At 41.3% G+C, this 23,553-nt stretch overlaps 1 protein-coding gene across 1 annotated transcript in view; it reads right to left on the bottom strand.

Annotated features, from left to right (window-relative positions):
• STIP1 (stress induced phosphoprotein 1) overlaps positions 1-16,937 on the bottom strand; it is a 35,105-nt gene extending 18,168 nt beyond the window's left edge. Inside the window, exons 1-4 of the mRNA XM_060758433.2 lie at positions 16,824-16,937; positions 3,899-4,108; positions 2,384-2,525; positions 1,146-1,287 (exon numbers count right to left, since the gene is read on the bottom strand). Of these exons, the coding sequence (XP_060614416.2) occupies positions 1,146-1,287; positions 2,384-2,525; positions 3,899-4,108; positions 16,824-16,832 (503 nt within the window). The 5' untranslated portion in view covers positions 16,833-16,937. The remainder of the gene's footprint in view (positions 1-1,145; positions 1,288-2,383; positions 2,526-3,898; positions 4,109-16,823) is intronic.
• Between the last annotated feature and the right edge of the window lie 6,616 nt (positions 16,938-23,553).

The raw sequence follows: 23,553 nt of genomic DNA, 5'->3' as shown, positions 1-23,553 counted from the left end.
AAGTTTGGTCCAGATCCATCATTATTTGAGTCCACAGTGCTCTCTGGATGTAGGTGAACTACAACTCCAAAACTCAAGGTCAAGGCCCATCAAACCCTTCCAATATTTTCTGTTGGCCATGGGAGTTCTGTGTGTCGAGTTTGGTTCATTTCCATCATTGGTGGAGTTCAGAATGTTCTTTGATGATAGGTGAACTATAAATCCCAGCAACTACAACTCTCAAATGAAAAGGTCTATTTTCCCCAAACTCCACCAGTGTTCAGATTTGGCCATATTGAGTATTCATGCTAAGTTTGGTCCAGACCCATCATTGTTTGAATCCACAGTGCTCTCTGGATGTAGATAAACTACAACTCCAAAACTCCAGGTCAATGCCCATCAAACCCTTGAGTATTTGGTCCTGATCCATCATTGTTTGAGTCCACAGTGCTCTCTGGATGTAGATAAACTACAACTCCAAAACTCAAGATCAATGCCCATCGAACCCTTCCCGTATTTTCTGTTGGCCATGGGAGTTCAGTGTGCCGAGTTTGGTTCACTTCCATCGTTGGTGGCGTTCAGAATGCTCTTGGATTATTGGTGAACTATAAATCCCAGCAACTACAACTCTCAAATTGCAAGATCATTTCTCCCAACCCCGCCAGTATTCAAATTTGGGCATATTTTGGTCAAGTTTGGTCTAGTGAATAAAAATACATCCTGCACATCAGATATTCACATTATGATTCATAACAGTAGCAAAAGTAGAGTTATGAAGTTGCAATTTGAGAGTTGTAGTTGCTGGGATTTATAGTTCACCAATAATCCAAGAGCATTCTGAACGCCACCAACGATGGAAGTGAAGTTTGTGGTTGGGGGTCACCACAACATGAGGAACTGTATTAAGGGTCCGAGGCATTAGGAAAATTGAACCCTTGTGCCAGCAGGACTGCTGACTGAAAGGTCAGCGGTTCGAATCTGGGAAGTGGGGTGAGCTCCTGTCTGTCACCTCCAGCTTCCCATGTGGGGACATGAGAAAAGCCTCTCACAGGATGGTAAACATCTGCGTTTCCCCTGAGCAACGTCCTTGCAGACATCCAATTCTCTCACACCAGAAGTTTCTCAAAACAAAAACAACCAAATCTCTCCCTCCTTAAGCCACTTACGCTCCCAGTTCGGAGGGCTTGTTGCGGAGCTGCTCTATCAGTTCCCTGTAACTTGGATCACTGAGCAGGCCTCTGGTGCGGGGGTCACTCTCCAGTTTCTGGAACAGGTTGGGCATGTTGAAAGGGTTCATGAAATTCCTTTCTGGGATTGGGAAAAGGGGGGAAAAGAAAGAAACATTACTCTTCCCTTCCGCCATTTAGAGCTGCAAACTGTGAAAAACAATTATCTCGTGGAAAGCATCAAGTTTGTCGTTACCTGCCTACATTGATCACCTTTTTTGGGAAACAGCCAGGAGGGAAATACCGTATATATTCACATGTAAGTCAACATCATATATAAATCAGGCTTTATTTATTTATTTATTTATTTGTTGTATTTGTATATCGCCTTTCTCTTGCTCGAACAGCCATGTTTTAACTTGCCTCCGAAACATTAAGAGGGAGGGAGCAGAACTGATCTCCCTAGGGAGGGTGTTCCATAGCCGAGGGGCCACCACTGAGAAGGCCCTGTCTCTCGTCCCCGCCAAACGTACTTGAGACAAAGGCGAGACCGAGAGCAGGGCCTCCCCAGACAATTTTAGAGTTCTTGATGGTTTGTAAGGGGAGATACGTTCGTTTACGGCTTTATAGGCCAAAGCCAGCACTTTGAATTGGGCCTGGTAGCAAACCGGCAGCCAGTGGAGCTGGCGCAACAAGGGGGTTGTATGCTCCCTGAGCGCCGCTCCTGTTAGCAACCTGGCTGCTGTTCTTTGGACTACTTTGAAGCTTCCAGACCGTCTTCAAAGGCAACCCCACGTAGAAGGGCGCTTTCTCCAAATCACTGCACCACACAACCTTGCAGCTTCAAAGCCTGGCTGCATCCTGCCTGGGGGAATCCTTTTTGAGAGGTTTTAGTTGGCCCTGATTGTTTCCTGCCTGGACTTCTCGTTTTCTGATCAAAGGATTCTCCCAGGCAGGAAACAGCCTTGCTTTGAAGCTGCAAGGCCATTCAATGGGTAAATTTGAAAGAGAGCCATACAAACAAGGAGGAAATGAAATACATCTCTTTCCCCTCCCGGCTTGACCCCATTATAAGCCAAGGGAGGCTTTTTCAGCTCATAAAAAGGGCTGAAAAACCTGGCTTATCTTCAAATATATATGGTATACACAATAATACAAGTCAAAGAATAATTTCCAAAAGTAGGCAAAAAGATAGTATAAAAAGGAACAACGTCAGCCATGGCTCTCATTTCCCTGACCTGCCAACCTGGACTCCATGTTTTGCAGCCCTTCCTTCAGTTGCGCATTGCCCGGCTCATGTTTCAATCCTTCTGCATAGGTCTTCTTCGCCTCCTCAAAGCGGTTCAGAAATTCCAAGGCAGCTGCTTTTCGGGAGTAACCCTAAAAAGGACCAGAAAGGGACCTGGTCAGGGAGCATACTGGGAGATCAAGATGGATCCGTGACCTTTCAATCTACTGTATATACTCGAGTATAAGCCTAGTTTTTCAGCCCCTCTTTTAGGCTGAAAAAGCCCCCCTCGACTTAATACTCGAGTCAAGGTTATTTATTATTTTACTCTGTTATTAGTATTATTTATTATTTAATCTTTTACTCTGTTATTATTATTACATTTACATTATTTTACTCTATTATTATCATTATTACATTTACTATTTTTCTCTATTATTATTATTACATTTATTTTTCTCTATTTATTATCGTTTTATTACATTTTTATTGAACTCTATTATTATTACATGTATTATTTATTTATTTATTATTAGTTATTCTTACATTTCCATTATTTTACTCTATTACTATTTTATGACATTTATTTTTCTCTATTTATTATCGTTTTATTACATTTTTATTGAACTCTATTATTATTACATGTATTATTTATTTATTATTATTATTACTGTTATTCTTACATTTCCATTATTTTACTCTATTACTATTTTATGACATTTATTTTTCTCTATTTATTATCATTTTATTACATTTTTATTGTACTCTATTATTATTACATGTATTATTTTACTCAATTATTATTATAATATTTATATTATATTACTCCATTATTATTTCATTACATCTATTATTTTACTCTATTATTACTATTATTATTATTTTATTACATTTATTATTTTAATCTATTATTACTGTTGCTCTATTATTTTGCTCTATTTACATTGCTCATTATTTTGCTCTATTTACATTGTTATTTTGGTCTATTTACATTTCCATTATTTTACTCTATTATTATTTTTATGACCTTTATTATTTTACTCTCTGTATTATTAATGGAAGGATACACAAGCACATTTACACTGAAGAAGGTTAAAATAATGGTTTAATCAGTTTGACATAAATTACAGTTTTATGTAAAAATTCAAAAACATTTCACCTCTTGATGCCTCAATTAATTTAATTTTATTGGTATCTATTTTTTATTTTGAAATTGGCCCATAGCTGCTGCATTTCCCACCCTCGGCTTATACTCGAGTTAATACGATTTTCCAGTTTTTTGTGGTAAAATTAGGCACCTCCGCTTATATTCGGGTCGGCTTATACTCGAGTATATACAGTAAATAATCATTGATCACACTAATTCTTTTAATAAGGAGGATCCCAACAGCAAACACACACGACCAGGCTGTATCTGAAGTGTGTTTAATGCATGCAATATTATTCAGAAACACTTCTGGTCAAGCAGCACCTAAACAGGACAAGGAACTGCATCACGAATATCCCAACTTGGAGATCTTCTCACCTTGCCCCACTCTGGCTTCAGCTCAATGGTCTTACAAGCATCTTCCAAGGCCTTCTGATACTCCCCTTTCTTGGCATAAGCGGCAGACCGATTGCTGAACAGCACGTGGTTGGCAGAGTCCAATTTGATGGCCTCCGAGTAGTGCTTGATCGCTTCAGCTGTATTGCCGGAGCTGAGGGCTTTGTTACCCTTCTCCTTCAATTCATTCACCTGAGAAAGGGGAAAAAAACATTGAGTATTCTGTGTGCTGGTAACCCACTAAAGCAACCTATTTTTCCACTGAACTACTTCTCATCAATCATAAAGCATCCCGGACACATTACTTCCAAGTCCTGTAAGGCTTGTTGTCACCATACTCACAGTCCAAGGTATTGAACTGGTATTATTTGGAATGAACTTTTCCGACCAGAATATTCACATCTATATAAATAAAAATGTAATATTCGTTTGTGGGATTAGCATAACTCAAAAACCACTGGGGGAACTGACACCAAATTTGGACACAAGACACCTAACAACCCAATGTATGTCCTTCACTAAAAAAAAAATTGATTTTGTCACTTGGGAGTTGGAATTGCTGGGATTTATAGTTCATCTACAATCAAAGAGCATTCTGAACTCCACAAATAATGGAACTGAATCAAACATGGTACACAGGACTCCCATGACTAACAGAACTCCCATGACTAACTAGAAGGCTTTGGTGGGCATTGACCTTGAGTTTGGAAGTTGTAGTTCACCTACATTTAGAGAGCACTGTGGACTCAAACAATGATGGATCTGGACCAATTCTACAAGAATACTCAATATGCCCAAATGTGAACACTGGTGAAGTTTGGGGGAAATAGAATCCTAACATTTGGGAGTTATAATTGCTGGGATTTATAGTCCACCTATAATCACAGAGCATTCTGAACCTCACCAACGATAGAATAGGGCCAAACCTCCCACACAGAACCCCCTGTGGCTGTGGGCCACAGCACCGCATGGCAGGGAATGGCTAGTCTATATAAATAAAAATGTAATGTTCGTTTGTGGAATTAACATAACTCAAAAACCACTGGATGAATTGCCACCAAATTTGGCCACAAGACACCTACTAACCCAAGGAGTGACCTTCACTCACAAAAATTTGATTTTGTCACTTGGGAGTTGTAATTGCTGGGATTTATAGTTCATCTACAATCAAAGAGCATTCTGAACTCCACAAATGATGGAACTGAATCAAACATAGCACACAGGAATCCCATGACTAACAGAGAGCACTAAAAGGGTTTGGTGGGCATTGACCTTGAGTTTGGAAGTTGTAGTTCACCTACATTTAGAGAGCATTGTGGACTCAAACAACATCATCATCATTTAATTACTTAAATGATTATTAATTACTTTAATTACTTCTTAATTGCCCTCCATCCAAGATGCTGTAGGCGATTTACAAGCTGGATACGTTTTATTGATTGGCCTATCGGCCGTATCAAAACATTTAACACATAACACATAACAATTTAACACATAACACATAACAATTGTAAATTTAGCTTGTAAACAATGATGGATCTGGACCAAACTTGGCACAAATACTCCATATGCCCAAATATGAACACAGATGGAGTTTGGGGGAAATAGACCTTGACATTTGGGAATTGTAGTTCACATTTGAGCATATTGGGTATTTGTGCCAAGTTTGGTCCAGATCCACCACTGTTTTGAGTCAACAGTGCTCTCTGGATGTAGGTGAACTACAACTCCAACATTCAAGGTCAACGCCCACCAAACCCTTCCAATATTTTCTCTTGGTCATGGGAGTTCTTGTGTTTAGTTCTATTTCATGACTGATGGAGTTCAGAATGCTCTTGGAACTATAAATCCCAGCAACTAGAATTCCCAAATGACAAAATCAACCCCCCCCCCCCCCCCCCAAATCCACCAGTTTTCAAATTTGAGTGTATTGGGTATTTGTGCCAAATTTGGTCCCATGAATGAAAATACGTCTTGCATACCAGATATTTACATGATGGTTCAGAACTATAGCAAAATTACAGTTATGAGGTAGAAATGGAAATAATGTTATGGTAGGGCAAATTGGTATTATCAACTCAATTAACCAGAGAATTGAGGGGGGCTAACTGCAGCTTGTCCACCAGCTCACTTTACAGCAGATGTTTTAAATCTTGAAGGTTTTCTGTTCTGCAAATGAATCTCAGCCACTTGCTGACATCAAATTTCAAGATTAGATTTCAACTCATGGGTTTGTGCGGTACAGTCAGTGGTCCAAGTGTGCAGGAATCTAAGTGAATGCTCCTTATGCTTTCTGCGTGCAATCCAACTGACTATTCCTCTCTTAAAGAACATTTGGCCCGGCCATAGGTTTTTAAATTCTTGTGTGTTACTGTTTATTGTTTATGTGATTTATATTAATTGTATTGTATTGTATTGTTTTTGTTATTGCTTTTGTTTATTGATGTACTGTTGGGCTTGGCCTCATGTAAGCCGCGCCGAGTCCCTTGGGGAGATGGTAGCGGGGTATAAATAAAATTATTATTATTATTACTATTATTATCCATATACAATGTGTAAGCTGCACCACCAGCCCCATAAAGGAATGCAGTGGGCCTGAGGGACTGACATGTTATTAGGTCTGAGTCACTATTTCCTCAGGTAGCTCCCTCCATTAATGAGCTCCAGAAGAAGCAGGGGAGGCCACAGCATTGCCAACCTGCATGAATTTGCAGCTCGCAATCTGCCAATGTAAATACATCCATGTCTCTGTGGCATGCGAGGCTGCTCCTGGAGGCAATGGCAAGCTGGAGGCGGCTCCTCCTGAATCACCATTCCATCCAAACAGGGACTGACAGCTGAAATTACAGATGGCTGACAAAATGAATCTCTACTGATTGGGGAGAAACATCCAGGCTATATGTCAGGACTCAAGGAAGCTCCTATCAGATTGGCTTTAGGGAAGACACAACTGCATAATGATGCACGGAAAGATTTAATTTAGTGATATATTTTTGTTTTAAAAATAATTTGGCAATTAATCTATGGAGGAAAAACTCTGCAAGCAAAGCTGGAAGAGGTGTCTCCTCTTAGGAAAAGATAGTTCTTTTAGCTAAGTAAGAGGTAAAGGTTTCCCCTTGACATTAAGTATAGTTGTGTCCTGCTCTGGGGGGGAGGGGGTGGTGGTGGTGTTCATCCCATTTCTAAGCCAAAGAGCGGGTGTTGTTCATAGAAACCTCCAAGGTCATGTGGCCGGCATGACTGCATGGAGTGTCAGTACCTTCCTGCCGAAGCGGCACCTATTGAGCTACTCACATCTGCATGTTTTTGAACTCCTAGGCTCACAGAAGCTGGGGCTGACAGCAGATGCTCGCGCCGCTCACCAGATTTGAACCTGTGACCTCTTATCAACAAGCTCAGCACCTTAGCGCTTTAACCCATTGCGCCACCGGAGGGGCGTGGGTGGGTCAGAATACCCTTCGATTGTAGGTGAACTATGAATCCCAGCAACTACAACTCTCAAATGTCAAGGTCTATTTCCTGCAAACTCCACCAGTGTTCACATTTGGGCATATTCGGTATCCGTGCCAAGCTTGGTCCAGATCCATCACTGTTTGAGTCCAGAGTACTCTCTGGATGTAGGTGAATCACAACTCCAAAACTCCAGGTCAGTGCCCACCAAACCCTTCCAGTATTTTCTATTGGTCGTGGGAGTTGTGCGTGCCAAGTTTGGTTCAATTCCATCGCTGGTGGAGTTCAGAATACTCTTTGATTGTAGATGAACTATAAATCCCAGCAACTACAACTCCCAAATGACAAAATCAGTTCTCCCCCCAACCCCACCAGTATTCAAATGCGGGCGTATTGGGTATATGTGCCAAATTTGGTCCAGTGAATGAAAATCCATCCTGCATATCAGATATTTACATTATGATTGTTTGAGGAGCTCCATTGGCTGCCGTTTATTTTCCGGTCCCAATTCAGGGTGCAGGTTATCACCTATAAAGCCCTAATCGTGACCGCATCTCCTTCCATAAACCTGCATGATCTTGTTGATCCTTGGGGGAGGCCCTCCTTTCACCCCTTCCTCCATCACAGACAATATTTGTGGGAACGAGGGAGAGAGCCTTCTCCGCTGTGGAACTCACAACCTGGTGAGATTAGGCAAGCCCCCCACCCTAGCAGCCTTCAAGAAGGATCTAAAAACTTGGCTCTTCCGATGTGCCTTTGCAGAGTGACCATATATTTATTTCCTGTTGTTTCTCCCATCATTGTTGACCTCATATTGCACTTCCCTCCATGTTTTTGAAGGCCTGTCTCCACTGTTTCGTCCCCTACGTGCTCCTCCTTTACAAATATACCTTTTTCATTCTCATCTCATCCAGAGTTTTATCATTTTATGTCGTTTATTTGGCCCGCCCATTGTGTTTGATTTTTCACTTTGTTGTTTTTCACTGTTTTATTTTGCTCCTATGTTTAACTCATTTTATTTTGATGTAATTTTTTGTCATTCTGTATTTATTTTGTTGTAATGTATTACCGGGCTTGGCCTCATGTAAGCCACCCCGTGTCCCCTTTGGAGAGATGGTGGCGGAGTATAAATAAAGATTATTATTATTATTATTACTATTCATAACAGTAGCAAAATGACAGTTATGAAGTTGCAACGAAAATAATTTCATGCTTGGAGGTCACCACAACATGAGAAAACCGTATTAAGGGATCGTGGCATTAGGAAGGTTGAGAAACGTTGCTTTAGTTAATGACTTCACCCATGATTTGGAAGTATGTCAACTGCATTTCTCAAACAGTATCCCTCTGGAAAATTCAGAACATGTTGCAACATGTGGTTCTGTGACTGTCACTTAATTCTCCCAACTGTTTCAAGCAACAGAAACTGTGATACAAGAAACTAAAAACTGTGTACTAAAAACTGACCAGTAGCTGTTTCTCATGGGGAGAGCAATCCTAGGAAAGGAAAATAAATCAAGCTAGGAAATAAATAAATAATAATATATTATTATTTATAAATAACATTATTTATAAATATAATATAAATCATATTATTTATAAATATAGTAATATGATTTATAAATAATAATAAATGAATAAAGCTAGGAAATAAATAAATAATAATTAATATATTATTATTTATAAATCATATTATTTATAAATATTATAATATAAATAATATGATTTATAAATAAAGAACAAGAAGAAATGAATAAAGCTAGGAAATAAATAAATAATAATAAACAATATATTATTATTTATAAATAATATTATAATATAAATATTATCATATAAATCATATTATTTATAAATATATAATAATAATATTCATAAATAATAAATAAGAACAAATAAATAAAGCTAGGAAATAAATAAATAATAATAAATAATATATTATTTATAAATAATATTATAATATAAATATTATAATATAAATCATATTATTTATAAATATATAATAATAATATTTATAAATAATAAATAAGAACAAATAAATAAAGCTAGGAAATAAAAAAAAATGTATTATTATTTATAAATAATATTATTTCTAAATATAATAGAAATAATATTATTTATAAATAATATTATTTACAAATATAAGAAGAAGAAATAAATAAAGCTAGGTAATAAATATAATATATGCAGTGTCAGCTGCATTAAGATCACTCTGACCAAAAGGTCATGAATTCGAAGCCAGCCCGGGTTGGAGTGGGTTTCCAACCAATTGTGTGTAGCCTGTTGTCGACCTCTGCAACCCGAAAGACAGTTGCATCTGTCAAGTAGGAAAATTAGGTACCACCTTAAAAAAAAAGTGTGGGGAGGCTAAATTAACTGATTTATGAGGCCATAAAGAAGACTCCAGCAAAGCATTCCAGCGGGGAAGCATGCGGGGAATGCGGAAGTGCTTCATCAGCGTCGCAGATGGACGATGAAAGCGACAGCTCCCTGGCGGCCAGAAAAAAGTTAAATAGTCTCTGTGTATGTGTGTATATGTTTGTATGTCAAAAATTGGCATTGAATGTTTGCCATATATGTGTACACTGTGGGGTGAGAAGAAATAAATAAAGGGCGAAATATAAAAGCTGTAAATAAATAATAAATAAATAATAAAGATGATGATATTATTATTATTATTATACACACACATACAGTATTTAGAATCCTATTTACTGTAAATCGTAATTTTTTATGATTTATAATATTCTTTTAGTGTTAGAATTAACTTCTTTTTCTCAGAAGAAGGCTAAATTAACTAATTTATGAGGCCATAAAAAAGGACTCCTGCAGAGCACTCCAGCGGAAGCATGCGGGGAATGCGGAAGTACTTCATCAGTGTCGCAGGTGGACGATGCCATATAAGTGTACACTGTAATCCACCCTGAGTCCCCTGCGGGGTGAGAAGGGTGGAATATAAAAGCTGTAAATAATAAATATAATAAAAAAATAAAAATATATTATTTACAAATAAATAATAAGAAATAAATAAAGCTAGGAAATAAATAAATAAAGCTAGGAAAGCTTTATTTAGAGATGGTGGGAGATTAGAATTATCGCAAACCAAGTTCTCCAACACGAAACCACTATCCTTTGCCTATTTTCATAGAGTGATTCTGCAATCGAACGCCGGCGCCATAAGGCTCCCAAACTCCTCCTCCTCTTTCCGAAGCTAGCTTGCCTTTTCTTGCACAAGCCAAGTCCCATAAATGTCAAATATCTAACTTCCCAAACAAGTTCTGACACTTGAGAACTCTTAGGGACAACCTCGACAGTGTAAAACTCTCTCAACCCAAATCAATCAAAAACTACTGTTTCTCATCCAAATGACCTCTCAGACCCCTTCCACGCAACTGTATAAAATCCACATAATAATAATAACAATAATAATAATCTTTATTTATACCCCACCACCATCTCCCCAATTATTTGCAGGGAGCTCATAAGAGCACACAGCGAACTGGAAAATATGGCAGTGTGGACTCAGATAACCCAGTTCAAAGCATATATTGTGGATTGATATCCTGGATGTTATGGCTGTGTGGAAGGGCCCTCAAACATTTCTTCATATGCATTCATGCTGGAGAATGCATGGCTCTCCAGATGTTGCCGATCTGTAGCTCTTACTAGCTATAGCAGACATGGGCAAACTTCGGCTCTCCAGATGTTTTGGACTCCAACTCCCACAATTCCTGGAGGGCCCAAGTTTGCCCATGCTTGAGCTATAGCCACATAACCAATGGTATGGAATAACCCAGGAGTGATGGACACGGAGCACACAACCACCCTCTTTTGTCATCTCCACTGGCTGCCGATCTTCTACCAAGCAAAGTTCAGTGTTGGCTTTAGCCTATAAAGCCCTAAATGGTTCTGGTCCATTTACCTGTCTGCCTATGAATCAGTTAGAGCAGTGGTGGGTCCCCAGATATTCTGACCGTCAACTCCCAGAAATCATAACAACTGGTAAACTGGCGGGGATTTCTGGGAGTTGTAGGCCGAAACACCTGGGGACCCACACGTTGAGAGCATTAAGATCTTCTGGGGAGACCCTGCTCTCAGTCCCACCCCATCTGCAAGCACGATTTGGTGGGAATAAGAGACAGGGCCTTCTCAGTGGTGGCCCCTCAGCTATGAAACTCCCTCCCTAATGATATCAGACTTCCCCCTTCGCTCCTGATTTTCAGGGAAAGAGTGAAGATGTGGCTCTGGGATCGGGTGTTTGGATAATGCAATACACAATTGGCATAATTGTAGCAATACAAAGGACGACCTCTGGACTAGGTGTCAGTTTTAATGAGTTTACGGGTTTTATATATTTTAATTTGGTTTTTTTAATGTATATGATGTGATGTATTTTATTTGTTTGTATTGACCACATCTGGAATATTGTGTTTAATTCTGGGCACCACAATTCAAGAGAGATATTGACAAGCTGGAATGTGTCCAGAGGAGGGCAACTAAAATGATCAAGGGTCTGGAGAACAAGCCCTATGAGGAGCAGCTTAAGGAGCTGGGCATGTTTAGCCTGAAGAAGAGAAGGCTGAGAGGAGATATGATAGCCATGTATAAATATGTGAGAGGAAGCCACAGGGAGGAGGGAGCAAGCTTGTTTTCTGCTTCCCTGGAGACTAGGACGCAATGGAACAATGGCTTCAAACTACAAGAGAGGAGATTCCATCTGAACATGAGGAAGAACTTCCTGACTGTGGGAGCCGTTCAGCAGTGGAACTCTCTGCCCCAGAGTGTGGGGGAGGCTCCTTCTTTGGAAGCTTTTAAACAGAGGCTGGATGGCCATCTGTCAGGGGTGATTTGAATGCAATGTTCCTGCTTCTTGGCAGAATGGGGTTGGACTGGATGGCCCATGAGGTCTCTTCCAACTCTTTGATTCTATGATTCTATTGAGCCCCCTGGTGGTGCAGTGGGTTAAACCGCTGATATGCTGAACTTGCTGACCGAAAGGTCGGCAGTTCAAAACCGGGGAGTGGGGCGAGCTCCTGCTGTTAGGCCCAGCTTCTGCCAACCTAGCAATTCAAAAACATGCAAATGTGGGTAGATCAATAGGTACCGCATCTGCAGGCACTCCATGCAGTCATACTAGCTACATGATTTTAGAGGTGTCTATGGACAATGCCAGCTCTTCGGCTTAGAAATGGAGATGCGGACCGCCACCCCGAGTCGGACGCAACTAGACTTAATGTTACCTTATATGTTATTATTTATTTGTTCAGTCACTTCCGCCTCTTTGTGACCTCATGGACCAGAGCTCCTTGTCGGTTGTGGCCACCCTCAGCTCCCTCAAAGTCAAGCCAGTCACTTCAGGGATACCATCTATCCACTTTGCCCTTAGTTGGTCCATTTTCCTTCCATTTTCCCCAGCATCATTCTCTTCTCCAAGCTTTCCTGTCTTCTCATTCTATGGCCAAAGTAATTCATCTTTGACTCTAATATCCTTCCCTCCTTATATGCAGCATTGAATATTGCCATATCATAAGCTGCTCTGAGTCCCCTTCAGGGTGAGAGCGAGAGGAATATAAACATAGGTAAAGGTTTTCCCCTGACATGAAGTCCAGTCGTGTCCGACTCTGGGTAATGTAATGTAAATATAATGTAATGTAAATATATAATTATAATATTGTATTATTACTAGTATTGTATTACATTATAATATTACAATATTATATTACAATATTATAAATATTATATGTATATACAATATCCTATATTATATTGTTAGTAAAGACAAGATGGAAAGTAAAGGGTGGCTGGACTAGATGGCCCTTTGGGGTTCTCTTCCAACTCGGTGATTCTACTGGCAACAGGCATCTAAAGGCCTTTCTATACAGCCATATAACCCAGAGTATCAAGGTAGATAATTCACAGTATCTGCTTTGAGCTAGATAATCTTGAGTTCACACTGCCATATAATCCAGTTCAATGTTTGCAGACGACACCAAATTGGGAGGGAGAGCCAATACTCCAGAGGACAGGAGCAGAATTCAAAACGATCTTCACAATGAGAGAGATGATGGGGAAAAATGCTAACAGGGACAAGTGCAAGATATCCAAGTCGCTCTTGGGCTGAGAGGGGCGGTATAGAAATGTAGTAAATAAATAAATAAATAAATAAAATACTCCACTTAGGCAGAAAAAATGAAATGCAAAGATACAGAATGGGGGAAATGCCTGGCTCGAGAGCAGTACGTGTGAAAAAGATCTTGGAGTCCTCGTGGACAACAAGTTAAACATGAGCCAACAATGTGATGTGGCGGCAAAAAAAGCCAATGGGATTTTGGCCTGCATCCATAGGAGCAGAGTGTCTAGATCTAAGGATGTCATGCTCCCCATGCTCTATTCTGCCTTGGTTAGACCACATCTGGAATATTGTGTCCAATTCTGAGCACCACAATTGAAGAGAGATATTGACAAGCTGGAATGTGTCCAGAGGAGGGCGACTCAAATGATCACGGGTCTGGAGAACAAGCCCTATGAGGAGCGGCTTAAGGAGCTGGGCATGTTTAGCCTGAAGAAGAGAAGGCTGAGAGGAGATATGATAGCCATGTATAAATATGTGAGAGGAAGCCACAGGGAGGAGGGAGCAAGCTTGTTTTCTGCTTCCTTGGAGACTAGGATGCAGAACAATGGCTTCAAACTACAAGAGAGGAGATTTCATCTGAACATGAGGAAGAACTTCCTGACTGTGAGAGCCGTTCAGCAGTGGAACTCTCTGCCCCGGAGTGTGGTGGATGCTCCTTCTTTGGAAGCTTTTAAGCAGAGGCTGGAGGGCCATCTGTTGGGGGTGCTTTGAATGCAATATTCCTGCTTCTTGGCAGAGGGTTGGACTGGATGGCCCATGAGGTCTCTTCCATCTCTTTGATTCTATGATTCTATCTGTGTGTGAATCATATCTATCTATCTATCTATCTCTATCTATGGCTGGATGGCTCTTTATCAGGAGGACTTTGATTATGTTTTCTTTCCCTGATGAAGGGAGTTGGATTGGATATCCTTAAGTATTTTCTGTGGGTCATGGGGGTTCTGTGTGGAAAGTTTGCCCCAATTCTGTTGTTTGTGAGGTTCAGAATGCTCTTTGATTGTAGGTGAACTGTGAATCCCAGTGACTACAACTCCCAAATGTCAAAATCTATTTCCCCCAAACTCCATCTGTGTTTATATTTGGGCATATTGAGTATTCGTGCCAAGTTTGGTCCAGGTCCATCATTGTCCACACTAGATGTAGGTGAAGTACAACTCCAAAACTCAAGGCCAATGCCCACCAAACCCTTCTAGTGTTTTCTGTTGGTCAAGGGAGTCCTGTGTGCCAAGTTTGGTTCAATTCCACCATTGGTGAAGTTCAGAGTGCTCTTTGATTATAGGTGAACTATAAATCCCAGAAAGTACAACTCCCAAATGACAAAGTCATAGTGTTTTGAGTGATGGTCACTCCTTGTGTTGTGAGACGTTTTGTTGCCAAATTTGGTGTGATTTCATTCATTGGTTCTTTTGTTTTTAAGGAACTTATTAGGCACAAAGCATTGTTATATATAGATATAGATAGATAGATAGATAGATATAGATATAGATAGAAGATATAGATATATAGAAGATACATTATTACATTATATTACATTATAATATTCTCAGTAGAATCAGAGTTGGAAGAGAACCCCATATAGATAGATATAGATAGAAGATATTGATATATAGATATAGATAGATAGTAGATAGATAGATAGAAGATTGTATTACATTATAATATTATCAGTAGAATCAGAGTTGGAAGAGAACCCCATAGAGATAGATAGATATAGATAGAAGATATAGATAGATAGATAGATGGAAGATAAAAGATTGTATTACATTATAATATTATCAGTAGAATCAGAGTTGGAAGAGAACCGCATAGAGATAGATATAGATATAGATAGATAGATAGATAGATAGAAGATAGATAGAAGATAGTATTACATTATAAGAGTTGGAAGAGAACCCCATTTAGATAGATAGATACAGATAGAAGATAGATAGAAGATTGTATTACATTATAATATTATCAGTAGAATCAGAGTTGGAAGAGAACCGCATAGAGATAGATATAGATAGATAGATAGATGATAGATAGATAGATAGAAGATAGTATTACATTATAAGAGTTGGAAGAGAACCCCATTTAGATAGATAGATATAGATAGAAGATAGATAGATAGAAGATTGTATTACATTATAATATTATCAGTAGAATCAGAGTTGGAAGAGAACCCCATATAGATATAGATATAGATAGATATATAGATATAGATAGATATATAGATAGATAGATAGAAGATAGATAGAAGATAGTATTACATTATAAAAGTTGGAAGAGAACCCCATATAGAAAGATATAGATAGAAGATAGATAGATAGAAGATTGTATTACATTATAATATTATCAGTAGAATCAGAGTTGGAAGAGAACCCCATATACATAGACAGATATAGATAGAAGATATAGATATATAGATATAGATAGATAGATAGATATAGATAGATAGAAGATTGTATTACATTATGATATTATCAGTAGAATCAGAGTTGGAAGAGAACCCCATATAGATATATAGATATAGATAGATAGATATAGATAGAAGATAGATAGATAGAAGATTGTATTACATTATAATATTATCAGTAGAATCAGAGTTGGAAAAGAACCCCATATAGATAGATAGATATAGATAGATTGATAGAAGATAGATAGAAGATAGCATTACATTATAAGAGTTGGAAGATAACCCCATTTAGATAGATAGATAGATATAGATAGAAGATAGATAGATAGAAGATAGTATTACATTATAATATTATCAGTAGAATCAGAGTTGGAAGAGAACCCCATATAGATAGAAGATATAGATAGCAGAGAGCAGATATAGATATATATAGATATAGATAGAAGATTGTATTACATTATAATATAATCAGTAGAATCAGAGTTGGAAGAGAACCCCAAAGGGCCATCTAGTCCATCCCCCCTTTTGCAAGGCAGGAAGACACCACCCAAGCCCTCCCGACAGATGGCCATCCAGCCTCCGAGTCAAAACCTCCAGAGGAGGAGACTCCATGTTTTGCATTGAAGTGGATTATTATTATTATTTCATATTCAAAGATCCTCTCAACTCTGGAGGCCCTGCTTTTGACCCCCTTTCTCTCCACCAAGAGGAATCCCCCCTTGAAATCTGACATTCACACGTTCTGTGAAGCTCCCCTCCCAGGCCCACGCTTCCCTTTCCCGCCATGCCTTGCGCGAACCCACTTCCGTTAAGGGGACCCCCTCCGAGCCCCTCCCCCACCCCACGCGGCCTTCCCGAGATCCTTTGCGTCCCCCTCAGGCCCCCTTTCCCCCCTCCACCCGGCTTCCCCGCCACACCAAGCTAGGCCCGACCTTCTCCATCGCGCCGGCCGGACTTCCTCGCTGCCACTTCCCTCACTGAGTCGAGCCGCCTGCTTCTCTTCCCACCCCGCCTTCTGGAACCTGCTAGAACCCTCTAGCCCCGCCCCTCGACGCTCATTGGCTCTTTCCCTTTAACTTGGACACGCCCCTTCTATACACCCAAACGGATTCTATTCCTGTCCGTCTTCCGAAATCCCGCCTTCCTCCTCGGCTCCGCCCACAATTGGCGAGCTAAAATGCGATTGGGTAAATGAGCGGGAAGGGGCGGGACTGAAGACCTGTCCGTCTTCCGAAATCCTGCCTTCCTCCTTGGCTCCGCCCACAATCGGGAGCTAAAACGCCATTGGATCGCTGAGCGTGAAGGGGCGGGGCTGAAGACCTGTCCGTCACTCTTCCTGTCCGTCTTCCAAAATCCTGCCTTCCTCCTCGGCTCCGCCCACAATCGGGGAGCTAAAATGCGATTGGGCCACTGAGCGTGACGCGTCGTGAAGGGGCGGAGCTAAAGACCTCTCCGTCTCCCTTCCTGCCCATCTTCCGAAATCCTGCCTTCCTCCTCGGCTCCGCCCACAATCGGGGAGCTAAAATGCGATTGGGCCACTCAGCGTGAAGGGGCGGAGCTAAAGACCTGTCCGTCTCCCTTCCTGCCCGTCTTCCGAAATCCTGCCTTCCTCCTCGGCTCCGCCCACAATCGGGGAGCTAAAATGCGATTGGGCCACTCAGCGTGAAGGGGCGGAGCTAAGGACCTGTCCGTCTCTCTTCCTCTCCGTCTTCCGAAATTCTGCCTTCCTCCTTGGCTCCGCCCACAATATGGAAGCTAAAATGTGATTGGGCCGCTGAGAGTGACGAAACGTGAAGGGGCGGAGCTAAAGACCTGTCCGTCTTTCTACCTGTCCGTCTTTCGAAATCCTGCCTTCCTCCTCGGCTCCGCCCACAATATGGGAGCTAAAACGCGATTGGGTCACTGAGAGTGAAGGGGCGGAGCTAAAGACCTGTCCGTCTCTCTACCTGTCCGTCTTTCGAAATCCTGCCTTCCTCCTCGGCTCCGCCCACAATCGGGGAGCTAAAATGCGATTGGGCCACTGAGCGTGACGGATCGTGAAGGGGCGGAGCTAAAGACCTATCCGCCTCTCTTCCTGTCCGTCTTCCGAAATCCCGCCTTCCTCCTCGGCTCCGCCCACAATATGGGAGCTAAAACGCGATTGGGTCACTGAGAGTGAAGGGGCGGGGCGTACAAAAAGTAAGGCGGATTTCTCTGCCTTTCCAAGATCCCGCCTCCAGCGTTTCATTGGCCAGCTATAGTGTATTCTAATTGGACGGGAAAGGTGGAGACGTCAGCGGGAGGTGCTCCCATTGGCTGAATTTCCTCCTCATTGTTGTCATTAGCTTGCCGCATTTTTCCAGCAAAGACTTTACTGAATGGGAGAGGGAGAATTATAGAATCCTAGAGTTGGAAGAGACCTCATGGGCCATCCAGTCCAACCCCATTTTGCCAAGAAGCAGGAATATTGCATTCAAATCACCCCTGACAGATGGTCATCCAGCCTCTGTTTAGAAGCTTCCAAAGAAGGAGCCTCCACCACACTCCGGGGCAGAGAGTTCCACTGCTGAACGGCTCTCACGGTCAGGAAACTCTTAAATGATAGAATCCTAGAGTTGGAAGAGACCTCATGGGCCATCCAGTCCAACCCCATTCTGCCAAGAAGCAGGAATATTGCATTCAAATCACCCCTGACAGATGGCCATCCAGCCTCTGTTCAAAAGCTTCCAAAGAAGGAGCCTCCACCACACTCCGGGGCAGAGAGTTCCACTGCTGAACACCTCTCACAGTCATCCAGTCCAACCCCATTCTGCCAAGAAGCAGGAATAATGCATTCAAAGAAGGCTGAGAGGAGATATGATAGCCATGTATAAATACGTGAGAGGAAGTCACAGGGAGGAGGAGGGAGCAAGCTTGTTTTCTGCTTCCTTGGAGACTAGGACGCGGAACAATGGCTTCAAACTACAAGAGAGGAGATTTCATCTGAACATGAGGAAGAACTTCCTGACTGTGAGAGCCGTTCAGCAGTGGAACTCTCTGCCCCGGAGTGTGGTGGAGGCTCCTTCTTTGGAAGCTTTTAAGCAGAGGCTGGATGGCCATTTGTCAGGGGTGATTTGAATGCAATATTCCTGCTTCTTGGCAGAATGGGGTTGGACTGAATGGCCCATGAGGTCTCTTCCAACTCTATGATTCTATGATTCTATGAAAGCACCCCTGACAGATGGCCATCCAGCCTCTGTTTCAAAGCTTCCAAAGAAGGAGCCTCCACCACACTCTGGGGCAGAGAGTTCAACTGCTGAACGGCTCTCACAGTCATGGGCCATCCAGTCCAACCCCATTCTGCCAAGAAGCAGGAATATTGCATTTAAAGCTCCCGTGACAGATGGCCATCCAGCCTCTGTTTAAAAACCTCCAAAGAAGGAGCCTCCACCACACTCTGGGGCAGAGAGTTCCACTGCTGAACGGCTCTCACAGTCAGGAAGTTCTTCCTCATGTTCAGATGGAATCTCCTCTCTTGTAGTTTGAAGCCATTGTTCCATTGCGTCCTAGTCTCCAAGGAAGCAGAAAACAAGCTTGCTCCCTCCTCCCTGTGACTTCCTCTCAAATATTTATTTATTACTAGCCGTTTCCTGCCACGCATTGCTGTGGCCCAGTTTGATGATCTGGAAAATAAAATAATGAGAAAGTGTTGGTTTCTAATATATGTAATTTCTTTCTGCTTGTGGGTAAACAGTATTTCTTGCTGTTTCTTTGTCAGTGTTGATGTGGAGAGTGTCTGGATTGCCCACCCTGGAACATACAACATATCATTGTCCTTCTTTAAGGATCCCTTTCAAATCTATGATACTATATCTCTGTGTGTGTGAATCATATACATCTATCTATATCTCTACCTGGATGGCTCTTTGTCAGGAGGGCTTTGATTATGTTTTCTTGCCCTGATGAAGGGAGTTGGACTGGATGGCCTTAAGTATTTTCTGTTGGTCATGGGGGTTCTGCATGGGAAGTTTGCCCCAATTCTGTCATTGGCGGGGTTCAGAATGCTCTTTAATTGTAGGTGAACTATAAATCCCAGTACAGCCCTCAGTGGCACAGTGGGTTAAAGCACTGAGCTGCTGAGCTTGTTGATCGAAAGGTCACAGGTTCGATTCCGGGGAGCAGCGTGAGCTTCCGCTGTCAGCCCTAGCTTCAGCCAACCTAGCAGTTCGAAAACATGCAAAATGTGAGTAGATCAATAGGTACCGCTCCTGCTGGAAGGTAACGGCACTCCACGCAGTCATGCCAGCCACATGACCTTGGAGGTGTCTACAGACAACGCCGGCTCTTCGGCTTCGAAATGGAGATGAGCACCACCCCCAGAGTCAGACATGACTGGACTTAATGTCAGGGGACAACCTTTACCTTTACTAACTACAACTCCCAAATGTATAAATGTATAAATATGTGAGAGGAAGCCACAGGGAAGAGGGAGCAAGCTTGTTTTCTGCTTCCTTGGAGACTAGGACGCGGAACAATGGCTTCAAACTACAAGAGAGGAGATTCCATCTGAACATTAGGAAGAACTTCCTGACTGTGAGAGCCGTTCAGCAGTGGAACTCTCTGCCCCGGAGTGTGGTGGAGGCTCCTTCTTTGGAAGCTTTTAAGCAGAGGCTGGATGGCCATCTGTCAGGGGTGATTTGAATGCAATATTCCTGCTTCTTGGCAGGGGGTTGGACTGGATGGCCCATGAGGTCTCTTCCAACTGTTTGATTCTATGATTCTATGTCAAGGTCTATTTCCCCCAAACTCCATCTGTGTTCATATTTGGGCATATGGAATATTCGTGGCAAGTTTGGTCCATACGGAATGTTGGTGGACAGGAAAAGAGATTGAAAGATGGGCTCAAAGCCAACCTTTAAAACTCTGGCATCAACACTGAGAACTGGGAAGCCCTGGCCCTTGAGTGCTCCAGCTGGAGGTCAGCTGTGACCAGCAGTGCTGCAGAATTTGAAGAGGCACGAATGGAGGGCGAAAGAGAGAAACGTACCAGGAGGAAGGCGTGTCAAGCCAACCCCAACCGAGACAGCCTTCCACCTGGAAACCAATGACCTCACTGTGGGGGAAGATGCAGGTCAAGAAAAGGGCTCCACAGCCACCTACGGATCCACAAGAATACTAATCATGGAAGACTATCCTACTCGTCCAATGAGGCATCCCCTAAGTAAGTAACAGGAGAAAAAAAATCCCAAATTCCACTTGGGTCAAGGCCCAAGTGGAATATTTGGCTTTTTGGCTTGGATATGAAACTGTAGGACAGGCAGTCATCAGCCATAAGAACGCTGAATGTTTTAATTAAGTCTAATTTTTTTCCCAAAATGTTATGTGACGTATCTTGGGGGAATTTTACCTACAGACTCAACTCCGTTCTGTTGACATTTTGCTTTGCTCTGGGCAGGAGAGGAATTAATTTCCCTCTATAATTAGAAAGCATGGCTTCTGGCTTGGCCTGGTGGTACCCTTGGCAACCTACCTAAAATTAGCCCAGCCGGCCGCACCGAAAAAGAAAGAGAGGCCGTTTGCTCCTTAGCTCAATTTTGGTGTGTTGAATTGTTTCATGGAAGAGGAGGAAAGGAGGTTGGAAAGGGACACAATAGCCACAAATATTCAACATAATATCCCATTGAGTGGACAAGTTCCCCAAAGGCCATCTAACCCAACCCCATTCTGCCAGGCAGGAACATACCAGCAAAGCCCTCTTGAACAAGGGGTTTTCCCAGATAACCTAAAAGAGGCAAGGGTCCGTCCCTTGTTGAAGAAGCCCAACCTGGACCCTATGACCCTTGCCGATTATCGTCCCGTCTCTAATCTTCCATTCTTAGGTAAGGTGATAGAGCGGGCTGTATTGGGACAATTGCAGCAATTTTTGGATGAAACGGCCGGCCTGGACCCTTTCCAGTCAGGCTTTTGCCCCGGTCATGGGACAGAGATGGTCCTGGTTGCTATTACAGATGAACTTTGTCGTCAATCTGATAGCGGCGGATCGGCGCTTCTGGTACTTCTCGATCTTACCGCAGCGTTTGACACCGTTGACTACGATTTAATGATCCACCGTCTCGCCATGTCCGGAGTTTGCGGTCAGGCCCTCAATTGGTTCAATTCATTCCTCCGAAATCGTAGTCAGTGTGTGGAATATATGGTTTTGCCCCAGGCACAGTCAGGCCATTGTATGCTAATCAAGGTGGTCAATTGAAACATTCACACCTAGCCCCAGCAGAGAAGAGTCCTTTGTCCCTCCCTGGTCATTCCACAGATATATAAACCCTTTTGCCTAGTTCCAACAGACCTCACTACCTCTGAGGATGCTTGCCATAGATGCAGGCGAAACGTCAGGAGAAAATGCCTCTAGAACATGGCCATATAGCCCGAAAAAACTTACAACAACCCAGTGATTCCAGCTATGAAAGCCTTTGACAATACAATAATAATACAACAATTCCCAGGAACCCAGAGCATTGAGCCTTATTATAATTATAATTATTGTATAATATATCTCCCAGGAACCCAGAGCATTGAGCCTTATTATTATTATTATTATTATTATTATTATTATTATTGTATAATACAACTCCAAGGAACTCAGAGCATTGAGCCAAACAACAACAACAACACAATTCCCAGGAACCCAGAGCATGGAGCCTTATTATTATTATTATTATTGTTATTATTATTGTATAATATATCTCCAAGGAACTCAGAGCATTGAGCCAAATAATAATAATTATAATAATTCAACAATTCCCAGGAACCCAGAGCATTGAGCCATATAATAATAATAATAATAATAATAATAATAATACAATTCCCAGGAAGCCAGCACAATTAACCTTATTATTATTATTATTATTATTATTATTATTATTGTATAATACAACTCCAAGGAACCCAGAGCACTGAGCCATATTATATAATAATAATAATAATAATAATAATAATAATACAATTCCCAGGAACCTAGAGCAATTAGCCTTATTATTATTATTGTATAATACAATTCCAAGGAACTCAGAGCATTGAGCCAAATAATAATAATAATAATACAATTCCCAGGAAGCCAGAGCATTGAGCCATATAATAATAATAATAATAATAATAATAATCCAACTCATAGGAACCCAGAGCATTGAGCCTTATTATTATTATTATTATTATTATTACTATTATTATTATATAATACAACTCCAAGGAAGCCAGAGCATTGAGTTATATAATAATAATAATAATAATAATAATAATTCCCAGGAAGCCAGAGCATTGAGCCATATAATAATAATAATAATAATAATAATAATAATATAATTCCCAGGAACTCAGAGCATTGAGTCAAATAATAATAATAATAATAATAATAATAATACAATTCCCAGGAAGCCAGAGCATTGAGCCAAATAATAATAATAATAATAATAATAATTCAACAATTCCCAGGAAGCCAGAGCATTGAGCCAAATAATAATAATAATAATAATAATAATTCAACAATTCCCAGGAAGCCAGAGCATTGAGCCATGACAATTCAAGTGGGGTTCAACTGTTTTAATTGGACAGTGATGCATGCACCCAAGCCTGGGCAGGGCTGAGTGTGGCAGCAAAGAACTCGGTTTCCCAGCAGGCATTGCTCCCGAAGGGGCGTGTCCAAGGGTCTGG

The sequence above is a fragment of the Anolis sagrei genome, chromosome 12 (assembly GCF_037176765.1).
Source record: "Anolis sagrei isolate rAnoSag1 chromosome 12, rAnoSag1.mat, whole genome shotgun sequence".
Taxonomy (NCBI): Eukaryota; Metazoa; Chordata; class Lepidosauria; order Squamata; family Dactyloidae; genus Anolis; species Anolis sagrei.
This window is presented reverse-complemented; position numbering and strand designations above follow the sequence as displayed.